Consider the following 11,810-nt stretch of genomic DNA (forward strand, 5'->3'; position numbering starts at 1 on the left):
AACTCTTTCTGGAAATGAAACTAAGATCCACAATATAACAATACTCCAGTTCACTCATTTGGACGGGTGTTTGGATAGATCGTTGACCCAAGAATTGTTCACACGGCCTAGCTGCCAACTGAGTGGATTTGATTATGATCCTATAAAACACTAGTGGCAACACAAAGACCTTAAAAATCTGCCAAGTTTTCTTAATTTTCCTTCTATGTAATCCAGGGATCAAGTAAAATATGTGTGGAGAACATGGGCTGGAGGTGGGAAAAATAAATAGGGACACAGATTAGAAAGAGAGCTTCTAGGTAAGGGTTTTTTGTGGACTTTTTGTTGTTTTGGTTTGCGGCCACACCTGTAAGTGCTCAGGGGTTACTCCTGGCTCCGTACTCAGGAATCACTCCCAGCCAGCTTGAGGGGGACCATACGGGGTGCCAGGGATCGAACCTGGGTCAGCGGTTGCAAGGTAAATACCCCACCTGCTGCACTATCTCTTCAGTCCTAAGGTAAGGATTTGGGGGTCAGGAGACGGAAACAAACAATAGGAGATAAAGGTATGAATCAAATTTTGAAATCTGGGATTTCAATGACCCTGAATGACTGCCTAATCAAGTCACTAAAGAGCAGGTCCCCTGGCCCGGAAGAACCGTGCTCTTCCTTCTCAGCCTCCAGTCTCTCACGAAAGCCAACGCTTTTGTTGTTGATCTCGGTGCTCTTCTGCCAGCAGGATGCCTCTCCCCTGGCTCGGCCAGATTTCCTCCACCTGGAGCTGGAAGGCAGCCCTGCCCCAGGGCAAAGCTGAGCACATTTGAGCCAGGGCTCTCAACCGCGGTCACTCTCTATCCAGGGAGTGGTCAGCCGTCATCCTGGGCAGTATTCAAAACCGAGGTGTGGTCTGTGCTTCTTTAAGCCCGAGGGTTTGGGGGCTCCTGGTGAGTCCCCAGACGAGACTCCTGAAGAAGAGGATGGAGGGGGCGTGCCCCATCAGGAGGGGACTCCTCCTGGGCCTCACTGTCAGCCTCCTGCTTCAAGGTAAGTGGGGGTGTGGGACACGGACGAGCAGATGAGCACTAGATCTGCAAGATCTAGTGTCTGCTTAGAGACTCAAGATCTCCCCTGCATCTGCCTTGCTGTATGGTCAGAGACAGTCCTGAAGCTCTGGGTTTGTCCTGGATGAATACGTGAAGTGTGTCTGTCCCGATGCGGGGTTTCTGCCTTCCTACTGTTGGCAGAGATGCCACTGACCAGGACACGTCACCCTCTATCCCCCTGCCTGCTCAGGGACCCACCAACCCATTTCTCTCCTCTCCTATCCTTCCTTCCTACTGGCCTTCCATGCATCGTCCTTCACTCCTCTCTCTGTCTCTTTCCCCCGGACTGGGCCTGGGTGAGAAGAGTAGCCATGGCTTCAAAGACGTCCTGAAGCCTCAGCACAGTCCTGAGGAGAGTGGGCTGCACCCTGAGGTAGACAGGACAGGGGACTTGGATCCATGAGAGAACCGGGATTCCCCCCAGCTGCGTCTGCTCACCCCTGAAAAAGCGGGAAAAGAGATGGAGAGATGCCAAGAAGCTGGCTGAGAAGGCTCCCACACAGATAATAATGGCAGTAGCGTTTGCTTAGAGACCAAAGATCTCCCCTGCATCTGCCTTGCTGTATGACTGGTAGCCCATGGGTGGTCAGTGATGTCAGGGCTGAAAGGAGGCCTGGACTTGCATTCTGGGCTCACTAAGCTCAAAGGAGGGCAGAGGAAATGAGAGCACGGAGGTACGCACACGTTCAGAGCATCTGCACGTGCTCCCCACCTCAGAAGAGCACCTCGGAAGGGCACCTATGGGCATCTCTGCTCATCTGGAGAGATCCCTTCTGGACTGTGCAAACAAGGCAGAGAAGGACTCAGAGCAGATTTCGAGGGGACCCAAACTACAAGACTGAAAGTCACATTGAGTCACGGCCCCAGCAGGAGGCATGTGGTGGGGATGCCAGGGACCCTTTGAAGCACTGCATCAACCGCATGCATGCACGAGGGCTCCGTTTGCATATCGATTGGGGCGAGTTTTGCATGAGGATGAACCTGAGGGATGCACTGACTCAGCTCACCCCATCCACTCCCATTTGCCTACCAGACTTGCCCTTCCTCCGGGCCTGGGTAGGAAGGGCTTTGGCCTTGGGGCATCTTGGCCGGAGATGGAGGGGTTTGTGGTACCTTCCAGGTTGCTCTATTTTCTCTCTCTCTCTCTCTCTCTCTCTCTCTCTCTCTCTCTCTCTCTCTCTCTCTCTCTCTCCTCTCTCCCTCTCTCTCAGAAAGGCTCTAGCTCTGGAACTACAGTCCCCAACTCCCACACCATACCCCGCTCACACACCCTCCACTCTCCGCAGAACGAGGCGACACTTTCACCATCAATTGCTCAGGCTTTGACCAGCATGGAGTAGACCCTGCAGCCTTCCAGCCAGTGTTCGACAGGAAGGCCTTTCGTCCTGTCCTCAACCACAGTGTCCCCACCAGGGTCAACATCTCTTTCACCCTGTCTGCCATACTAGAAGTGGTAAGTCCTGGGTCCACTTTGCACCATTGCTGGTGGGGACCAAGAATCCTCTGTCCTGTCAACACTGTGCCACTGACCTGGCCTCCAGAAAGCAGTGGGGACTCTAAAGGGTTTTTGTGCTCATGAGAAGGCTCACCTAGGAGAAGGGAGACAGAGAAGAATGGTAAAGTGAGCTTTTCTTTTTTTTTTTCTCCAAGAAGGATTCACACCAGTGAGATAGCGCAGTGGTTAAGGCACTTATTTTGCAGTCAGCAGCCCTGGTTGAATCCCTAGCACCCTGCAGTCCCCTGAGCACTGTCAGGTGTGATACCTGAGCACAGAACCAAAAGAAAGCCCTGAGAATACCCCACCCCCCAAAAAGGGTTCATTTTTGAGTCTTGTCCTTCCTGGAATGTTCTATGCCCATTAAAACCCGAATTGTCTGGGCTGGAGAGATATAGCAGGTAGGGTGTTTGCCTTGCACGCAATTGACCCAGGTTCGATCCCCAGCATCCCATGTGGTCCCCGGAGCACCACTAGGAGTAATTCCTGAGTGGAGAACCGGGGTAACTCCTGAGCATAGCTGGGTGTGACCTAGGAAGCAAAAAACAAACAAAAGAAAAAAAACTAACCAAAGTTGAATTGCCCCAGGGGGCAGAGCAATAGTACAGTGGGTAGGGTTTTTGCTGGGCACATGGACACACCATGTGCCAGATGCTGGGTTTGATCCCTGGTATTCCATATGGTCCCCTAAACACCACTAGGAATTCCTGAGTGTAGAGCCAGGAGTAATCCCTAAGCATTACCAGGTACAGCCCCCAAAACCATAAGAAAGCACCTGGAATTATCCCTAGACAAAAGGGGCAAGAAACAAAAGATACCCCAGCATCTGAAGCGATGCCCAGTGGATTAACTAATGTCGGCAGAGTGGGAGGCGGGCACAGGCCGAAGCTTCTGGCACTGAGAACTCTGACGACTTGTCTCCCCAGGATGCACATCTCCAGCTCCTGACGTCGTTTCTGTGGATGAACTTGGTAAGGCAGATTCAGAGATCCCCTTCCCGCCCACCAGAAGTAGGCTGGCACGAGGGACTCCAAACTCCCTGGGGAAGTTGCAAATGAGAAATGGTGGAAATGGCCACTTGGTTGATTGCAGTGTCCCCGCACCCCTGATCCCGTGCCCAGTCTGTGGGTGCTTTAGGCCCATCTTAAGGCCCACCTGCCTGAGGAAACAAGGCAACAATGGGCACTCTTGCCTACAATATCTGGCAGGAGGAAGGTGGGGAGCAGGATGTGGCTATCAGGAGCATGAGTGAGGGCTTTTAGGGAAGAACAGGAAGGACCGGCTGACAGCCAGCTCCCTTCACTCACCTCTGCTCTCATCACCGGACTGCAGGTATGGGATAACGCTTTTATCAGCTGGGACCCAAAGGAGTGCATCAGCATCAGTAAACTCAGCATATCGGCCGAAAACCTGTGGATCCCCGACATCTTCATCGTCGAAGCGTGCGTATGCAGGCAGGGCAAGTGAGCATGAGGGCCCCAGCCCAGAACAGTCCAGGCTTGGCAAGGGGACAGGACCACAGAGAGATTCAGAGAGGGGCCAGGTTACAATGTACGATTCTCCACACATACACACACAGAAGCAGAAGAGAGACAGAGACACGGAGACAGAGACACAGAGACAAAGACACAAAGACACAGGGAGAGACAGAGACATGAGAGAAGGAGCCCCAGAGGGGAGCACAGCACGGGATGATTGGGAAGGAAGACAGGTGCTGATTCGGGTCCCTGCACCCCCGCTCCCCTGTCCCCAGCAGCATGAACATACACTCCGCCCCTTCTGGCCTCAGGGCCTACGTCAACAGCAGAGGTCGGATAAAGTACGACACGCCAGCGCGGGTGACCAGCATCTGCAACCTGGACATCTTCTACTTCCCTTTCGACCAGCAGAACTGCTCCTTCACCTTCAGCTCCTTCCTCTACACAGGTGGGTGTGTCGACCTCAGATGCGTCTGTAAGATTTGGGAAACAGGTATAACTGGCAAAGGGGGGAGGTCGGTGCTTCTTGTACCCCAAGGATGATTTGGTGGCTGACAGCACCTGCCTCACGAGTGTCAGGCCTCCAGGATAGTCCCTGTGCCGACACACGTGTTAAGCACGAGACAGGCATCTCTGTTGTTTGAGCCTAGAGGCTTCACAGCTGGAGATTTCCCCTGGCCTTATGGCCACAAATTATTTCCGGCCACACTTCAGGTGTGTGTGAGCACCACAACTAAAGGGTGTGACCCCCTGGCCAGCACAGCAACTGAAAATAATAATAAGATGATAGCCAGAAAATATCTCCTCCCACCAACCCGCGTGCAAGTCCCACAAAAAAAAGAACATAAGCCCAGCACTGTGCCTGAGTGTGTGAGTCCCATGGCAGGGATGCTGTGACCCTCAATCACGGCAGCCACAGCTATGACCACCACAAAAGGACAAAGGTGAGTAGATGAGTGGAAAGAGACCAGTACTTTGCAATTCTGGATACCCACTCGGGTATTTTTGTTTGGGGATTTTTATTTTGGTTTTGTTTCCCCGCCCCCCCCCCCCCCGGCTTGGGGGCTACACCCTGCTGTGTTCAAGGTTTACTCCTGGCTCTGCACTCAATGTTGACTTTGGGAGGGGCTCAGGGACCAGACAGGGTCCTGGACAATGAACCCAGGTCAGCTGCAAGCAAGGCATGAGCCCTACCCGCCATACTCCAGCCCATAAAGTTTCCTGTTTTAGGTTTCAACATTTAGGTCTCCCCTCTCCGTTCCCTTTTTTGTGTGGTGATGAGTGGAGCCCACACATTTGGTTATGGTGTGCACACACTTGGCCTCAGTGCTTCCCAGGGACTGCACTTAAGTTGTAGTACTTGCGGGGTCACACTCAGTTGTGTTGCTTTTCACATATGCTGCTAGGGATCACTTTACTGACTCTAGTACTCACACATCTTAGTTGTGGTGCTCACGAGGGCCAACTTCCCCCCAGCTCCGCTCTCAAAGACCATACTCAGTGCCAGAGATTGAACCAGTGTCACCCAGAAGGCAAGTGCCTTAATCCCTGTACTATCTCTCCAGGACCCCCAGTTTGATTTTGCAATCTCCCCAGAGAGGCTGACGTGCAGGACGAGGAGCTATTATCTTAGGGGCAAAGGATATAGCTCAGTGGTTGAGTACGTGGTTGCTTTGCATGGGTAAGGCCCTGGCTTCAATTCCTGACACCACAAATAAACAAAAAAAACCTTACTACTTTAATTCTTTCAAGCAAACCAGTGCCTGCTATGGCAGTGCATACACTAACATTGTAATGATACAGAGATTAGCATTGCCCCTGACATGTAAAAAAATAATAATTTAGTGAATAAAAGAAATGAAACAAACATGAGACTTAGTACAGTCGTTAATGTGCTTGCCTTGCACGCAGCTAATGCAGATTCAATTACTTGCACCAAATGTGGTTCCCAAGCACCATCAGGAGTGATCCCTGGGTACATCCAGGCATGGACCAAAGCCCACCAAAACTAAACTAAACTAAAACAGCAACCTAAGGCTTAGCCTCTTGGAAGACCCCCTGCACCTGAGGAGACCCATTGCTCTGAGCTGTTGCTGACCTATCATCCCTAGTTCAGGCCTTGAAACATTCATAGCTCGCCCCCAAGGTCAGTAACTCCACGGAATGGATGCCACCCAGTGTCCTGTGGCAGATAACAGACGTGTGTTCTTTTTTTTTTTTCACGATTTTGCAATTTGGCTTTATTAATTTGACTTTTTTGTTTAGTTTTAACCTGAACTTTGATACTGACTATGTAGATATTTGCTTTTTGTTAGCTATCTTTTTTTTTTTTAATACAGTCACTTTTTTTTTATTTACAAATTTTTGTGCTTGGGTTTCGATTATACAATGATCAAATACCCATCCCTCCACCAGTGCCCATTCTCCACCACCATGGATCCCAGTATCCTTCCCACACCCATCCCCTCCATCCCACCCTGCCTCTGTGGCAGGGCATTCCCTTTTGTTTTCTCTCTCCTTTTGGGTGTTGTGGTCTGCAAAAGAGGCATTGAGTGGCAATTATGTTCAGTCCATAGTCTACTTTCAGCATGCATCTCCCCTCCTGGGAGGATCCTCCAAACACCCTTTATTTGGTGCTCCCTTCTCTATCTGAGCTGCCCTTTCCCCTAGAATGCCCAGTTGGCCTCCAAGTCATGGAGTAATTCTCCTGGTACTGATCTCAGCTATTCTTGGGTATTAATCTCCTATTTTGTTACTTTATGTCCCCCAGATGAATGCAATCTTTTTATGTCTATCCCTCTCTTTCTTACTCATTTCGCTTAGCATGATACTTTCCATGTGGTACCACTTGTATGTAAAATTCATGACTTCATCTTTTCTAACAGCTACATAGTACTCCATTGTGTAGATGTACCAAAGTTTCTTTAACCAGTCATCTGTTCTTGGGCACTCAGGTTTTTTCCATATTCTGGCTATTGTAAAGAGTGCTGCAATGAACAAACAAGTGCAGATGTCACTTCAACTATAACATGTGTGTTCTTGTAAGCATGTTGAGCCACTTGAGTCTGTTTTCACTAGAACCCCAGAAGACAATTGGGAATTCAGAAGGAAGTGAGAAATACTCCAAACGTATTGCCCCTAGGAGTCCCTAATCAGGGCTGAAGTGGGCATTTGCCTTGCATGCAGCCAACCTGGGTTCAATCCCCAGCATTCCATGTGATCCTCTGAGCACTGCCAGGAGTGATTCCTGAGTGCAGAGCCAGAAGTAACCCCTGAGCAATTGCTGGATGTGACCCAAAAGACAAAAAATAAAAATAAAAAAGAGTCCCCTAACCAATTCACTCCTGCCTCAATGAGGAAACAATCAGTGTTGCTGTCCACATACAGGAAATGCAGGCCCTGAGACCCCATTTCTCAGAGAACCGGGAGGCCCTACATTTGTTGACTGGGAAGATAGTCCATAGTGCCCAGGGGCTATTACAGGCTCTGTACTTACGAGTGACTCCTGGATGTGCTCAGGGGACCAGACATATTTGTGATTCTAACTGGGATTGACCATACGAAAGACAAGCCCCTGTATTAACTCTCCAGCACCGGCAGCCCCCATTTCTAAAAGACAGAAAGGAAAACGTGTTACTGAAATGCAGGGGGGGAGGAATGGAATTTGGCAGGCAGAACATTGGGGATCCCCCCTGAACTGAACTACCTGCTCCCTTGCAGTGGATAGCTTGCTGCTGGGCATGAACAAGAAGGTGTGGGAGATCTCAGACACATCTCGGAACGTCATCCAGACCCAAGGAGAGTGGGAGCTCCTGGGCATCAGCATGGCCACCCAGAAGATGTCGGTGGGCAGCAGCCTGTATGACAAGATCATGTTCTATGTGAGCCCAGGGGTCCCTGCTTGGCTTCTGACACCAATCGCTCTGTGAATTTCCTCTTGGTGAAGGAAACCCATCATTCTCATAAAGCCTCCGCAGTTCAACACCAGCTCCTCACTCCATGCTCTCCCCTAATATTTCTGATCAAGGAAACCCCTAAGAAGCTGCCTCTTACCTCTGCCCTCTCTCCCCTGCAAAGAGGATGTGTTTCCGGGCAGCTGTAGGTGCCCTGCTCAGAATGGGGCAGTCATGGAAATGATGGACCTCTTTGTCTAAAATCCACATGATCTTCCCAACTTGGACTAGTACCACAATTAGGCTCTTCAGTAGAGAGCAGGAGGTCCATTGACTTAATGCCTGTTGCATAAAGTAATTGATCCCTAGTCCAACTAACAACACACAGGCGAGACCTAGAGTGTTGATTGTCTAAGTAGAACCCTCTGACGTTAGTCTTTGCCACTTTCTCTGCCCTCTTCCCCCACCAGGTGGCCATCAGGCGCAGACCCGGACTCTACATCATCAACCTTCTGGTGCCCAGTAGCTTTTTGGTTGTCATCGATGCCCTCAGCTTCTACCTGCCGGCCGAGAATGAGAACCGGGCACCCTTCAAGATCACTCTCCTGCTGGGCTACAATGTCTTCCTGCTCATGATGAATGACTTACTGCCTAATAGTGGCACCCCCCTCATCAGTATGGCCCCTCCTGCATTCTAGAAAAGCTTTAGGGGACAGGGAAGGGAACCAGGGGAATTGGCTGCCTCTCCATCTAAGAAGGACAGAGGCTTCTGAGATGAGATCAACAGGGGGTGGAGAGGGGTTCGGGCAAGACTTAAAAACATGCAAGGAAGAATAGGTCCTGCATTGTTTGTACTCTCCTTTGCTTTCAGGTGTCTACTTCTCCCTGTGCCTGTCCCTGATGGTGGTCAGCCTGCTGGAGACCATCTTCATTACCCACCTACTGCACGTGGCCACCACCCAGCCCCCATCCATGCCGTCATGGCTCTACTCTCTGCTCCTCTACTGCACCAGCCCCTGGAAAGGCTGCCCCACTGCACCCCAGAAGGGGAGCCAGGGTCTCCCTCCCTCTCATCTGCCTGGTAAGGAAGATCCTGCCTCCTTCCCTCTGTCCCTGGAGAACCTGGCATCTGTGACTCAGTCTTTGTCTCTGCAGGTGTGAAGGAGCCTATGGAATTGGTGGGGAAGGAAGCCAGGCCCAGAGGGGCAGAGCTGAACAGGAGTCCAGGGTCAGCGAAAGCCCAACAAGAAGATGAGGCTCACAAAAGCTATCTGGTCGACCAGTGGGTACTGTTCAGCCACCTGATGGATACTCTTCTCTTCCGCCTCTACCTGCTCTTCTTGGCCACCTCCATCATAACAATCCTCATCCTCTGGAACACCTAGGCAGACTGCCACGTTCATCTCTCGCTTTGGGCCTTCTCCTGGTCTTAGGGCTCCTTCTCGAGCCTTACCCCCAGCGTCTGCCATATCTTTCATGTTCTCCAAACTCCAACACAGCCCCACCAAGCAGGTTCACAGCAACTTTAGACCATGTTCTGGTTCCTCCCAGACGAGAGTTCTCATTCCCATGATACTGTGTTTTGTTTTGTTTTGTTTTGTTTTGTTTTGCCACAGTGACTTCTGATTCCCTGACAGTGGAAGTCTGGTCAGAGGAAGCTCTCCTAGTTGGGTACCAGAAATGACTTTCCAGGAAGATCTAATTCCTCCATAATTTCATGATAGATCCATGTAAAAGAGATGGAGAGGCCTCTTTATTTTTTAATTTTTATTAGTGAAACACCATGAGGTACAGTTGTAGACTTACAAATTTTTGTGCTTGGGTTTCAATTATACAATGTTCGAGTACCCATCCCTCCACCAGTGCCCATTCTCCACCACCAATGATCCCAGTATCCCTCCCACCTCCATCCCCTCCCCCCGACCCCACCCTGCCTCTGTGGCAGGGCATTCCCTTTTGTTCTCTCTCTCCTGTTGGGTGCTGTGGTTTGCATTGAATGGTAATCATGTTCAGTCTATAGTCTACTTTCAGCATGCATCTCCCATCCTGGGAGGATCCTCCCAACACCCTTTATTTGGTGCTTCCTTCTCTGTCTGAGCTGCCTTTTCCCCTAGCATGTGTGGCTGAGAGGCCTCTTTTAAAAGCTTTGACACATTGCTCTAAACTGTGTAATCTGATTTGATTTTAAGCAATTTAGATATTTTCAGTTTCAAAAGAACAAAAGGCAAAATCTCATTTGAAAAATGCTATAAGATATTTACAAGGGCAGAATGTTTCCTTCATCAACCATTTTATCTCAGTTTTCCTTTAACTTTGCCCATACCCCAAAATGTTCTCTGCCATCAATAATATATGATGGAGACTAGAGAAATAGTACAGCAGTCAGGTTAGTTGCCTTCACAAGGCCAACCCAGGTTCAATTGCTAACATCACATATGGTCCCCTGCAGCCTGCCAGGAGCAATTCTCCACACAGAGCCACAAGTAAGCCCTGAGCACCACCAAACTTGGCCCTATAAAATAAAATAACATAAAAATAATATACTGTGTTGTTATTAACATAAGTGTGTTTCAAATGGAGAAAAGACATTTGCACCACTATGTTCCTCACAGCATTATCCACAATAGCCAAAATCTGGAAACAACCCAAGTGTCCAAGAATAGATGACTGGGTAGAGAAATGATGGTACATTTATACAATGGAATATTACGTGGCCATAAAAAAGATAAAGTCATGAAATTTGCTGCTCCGTGGAGGAACCTGGAGAGTATCATGTTGAGTAAAGTTAGAGGGAGAGACTGACACAGAATGGTCTCTCTCATATACTGGATGTGAAGAAACATGATGGTAAAATAATGAATCCCCAAAGACAATGGAAACAAAGAATGTGAGAAGTGGTACTCCATAGGAAGCATGCCACTGGAGGGGGTTGGGAGACCGGAAAGGGAAAGAACATTTATGGTAGAAGGAAGCTTTCAATGGGTAGGAGGAGGTGGTGCTGAAAGGTGGTAAAGTGGTATGCATGAAACCCTATCCACAGTGCAAAAAAAATTATTTTTAAAAAAAGCACCTAGGGGGCTGGAGCAATAGCATAGAGGGTAGGGCAGTTGCCTTGCATGCGGCTGACCCGGGTTTGATTCCCAGCATCCCATATGGTCCCCTGAGCACTGCCAAGGGTGATTCCTGAGTGCAGAACCAGGAATAACCCCTGTGCATTGCCAGGTGTGACCCAAAAAGCAAAAGATAAATAAATAATTAATTTTAAAAAGCACCTAGTAAAAGCAGACTGGTGGGTGGGAGGCAAATGGGGGCGGTGGGTGGGTGGGAGACACTGGTAGGAGAAAGTGGACCCTGGTGAAGGGATTGGTGTTGAAACATTGTATGCCTGAAACTCAATCATGAAATCATGAGTAACTTTGTCATTTCACAGTGACACAATTTTTTTTAGGAGTACTGCTATTTATTTAGCCCCTGATTAGGCTGATTGAATTGAGCATGAACTCCACCTTACTTTTTTTTTCGTTTTATAATTTTATTTATGGAATCACCGTGAGAGCAGTTACAAAGCTTTCAGGTTTAAGTCTCGGTCATACAATGAAACACCTGTACCTTCACCAGTGCCTATTCTCCATCCCCAAAGCCCCGAGTATACCCCCATCCAACAACCTCCCCCTACCAGTGGGGCAGATGACCTCCACATTACTCTCTCTCTACTCTGATTACATTTAATATTTTGACACCTGACCCACCATTGTTATTTGGCACTTTACCCCAACACTCAGATCTGCCAAAAAGGCAACAGTAGACAATTTGTTTTCTATTGCTAGTTATGGATAACATATGATGTCGATTTTGAAATTCC

General features: G+C 49.2%; 1 protein-coding gene across 1 annotated transcript; it reads left to right on the plus strand.

The window, feature by feature from the left end:
- The first annotated feature begins 956 nt into the window (after positions 1–956).
- LOC130030594 (5-hydroxytryptamine receptor 3C-like) lies at positions 957–9,333 on the plus strand. The gene is made up of 9 exons (XM_056121925.1): positions 957–1,023; positions 2,369–2,535; positions 3,504–3,548; positions 3,910–4,019; positions 4,334–4,503; positions 7,776–7,936; positions 8,419–8,623; positions 8,820–9,029; positions 9,104–9,333. Exons 1-9 carry the CDS (start codon positions 957–959, stop codon positions 9,331–9,333), a joined length of 1,365 nt encoding a protein of 454 aa, XP_055977900.1.
- The last annotated feature ends 2,477 nt before the right edge of the window (positions 9,334–11,810 follow it).

The sequence above is a fragment of the Sorex fumeus genome, unplaced genomic scaffold (genome assembly GCF_029834395.1).
Source record: "Sorex fumeus unplaced genomic scaffold, SorFum_2.1 ptg000044l, whole genome shotgun sequence".
Taxonomy (NCBI): Eukaryota; Metazoa; Chordata; class Mammalia; order Eulipotyphla; family Soricidae; genus Sorex; species Sorex fumeus.

What these genes read in the sequence shown, in the direction of transcription:
- LOC130030594 (XM_056121925.1), top strand. Translation starts at nt 957, where the DNA reads ATGGAGGGGGCGTGCCCCATCAGGAGGGGACTCCTCCTGGGCCTCACT. An exon ending in TGTCAGCCTCCTGCTTCAAG is followed by an intron (nt 1,024 to 2,368) that starts GTAAGTGGGGGT and finishes CACTCTCCGCAG; the next exon opens with AACGAGGCGACACTTTCACC. An exon ending in TAGTGGCACCCCCCTCATCA is followed by an intron (nt 8,624 to 8,819) that starts GTATGGCCCCTC and finishes CTTTGCTTTCAG; the next exon opens with GTGTCTACTTCTCCCTGTGC.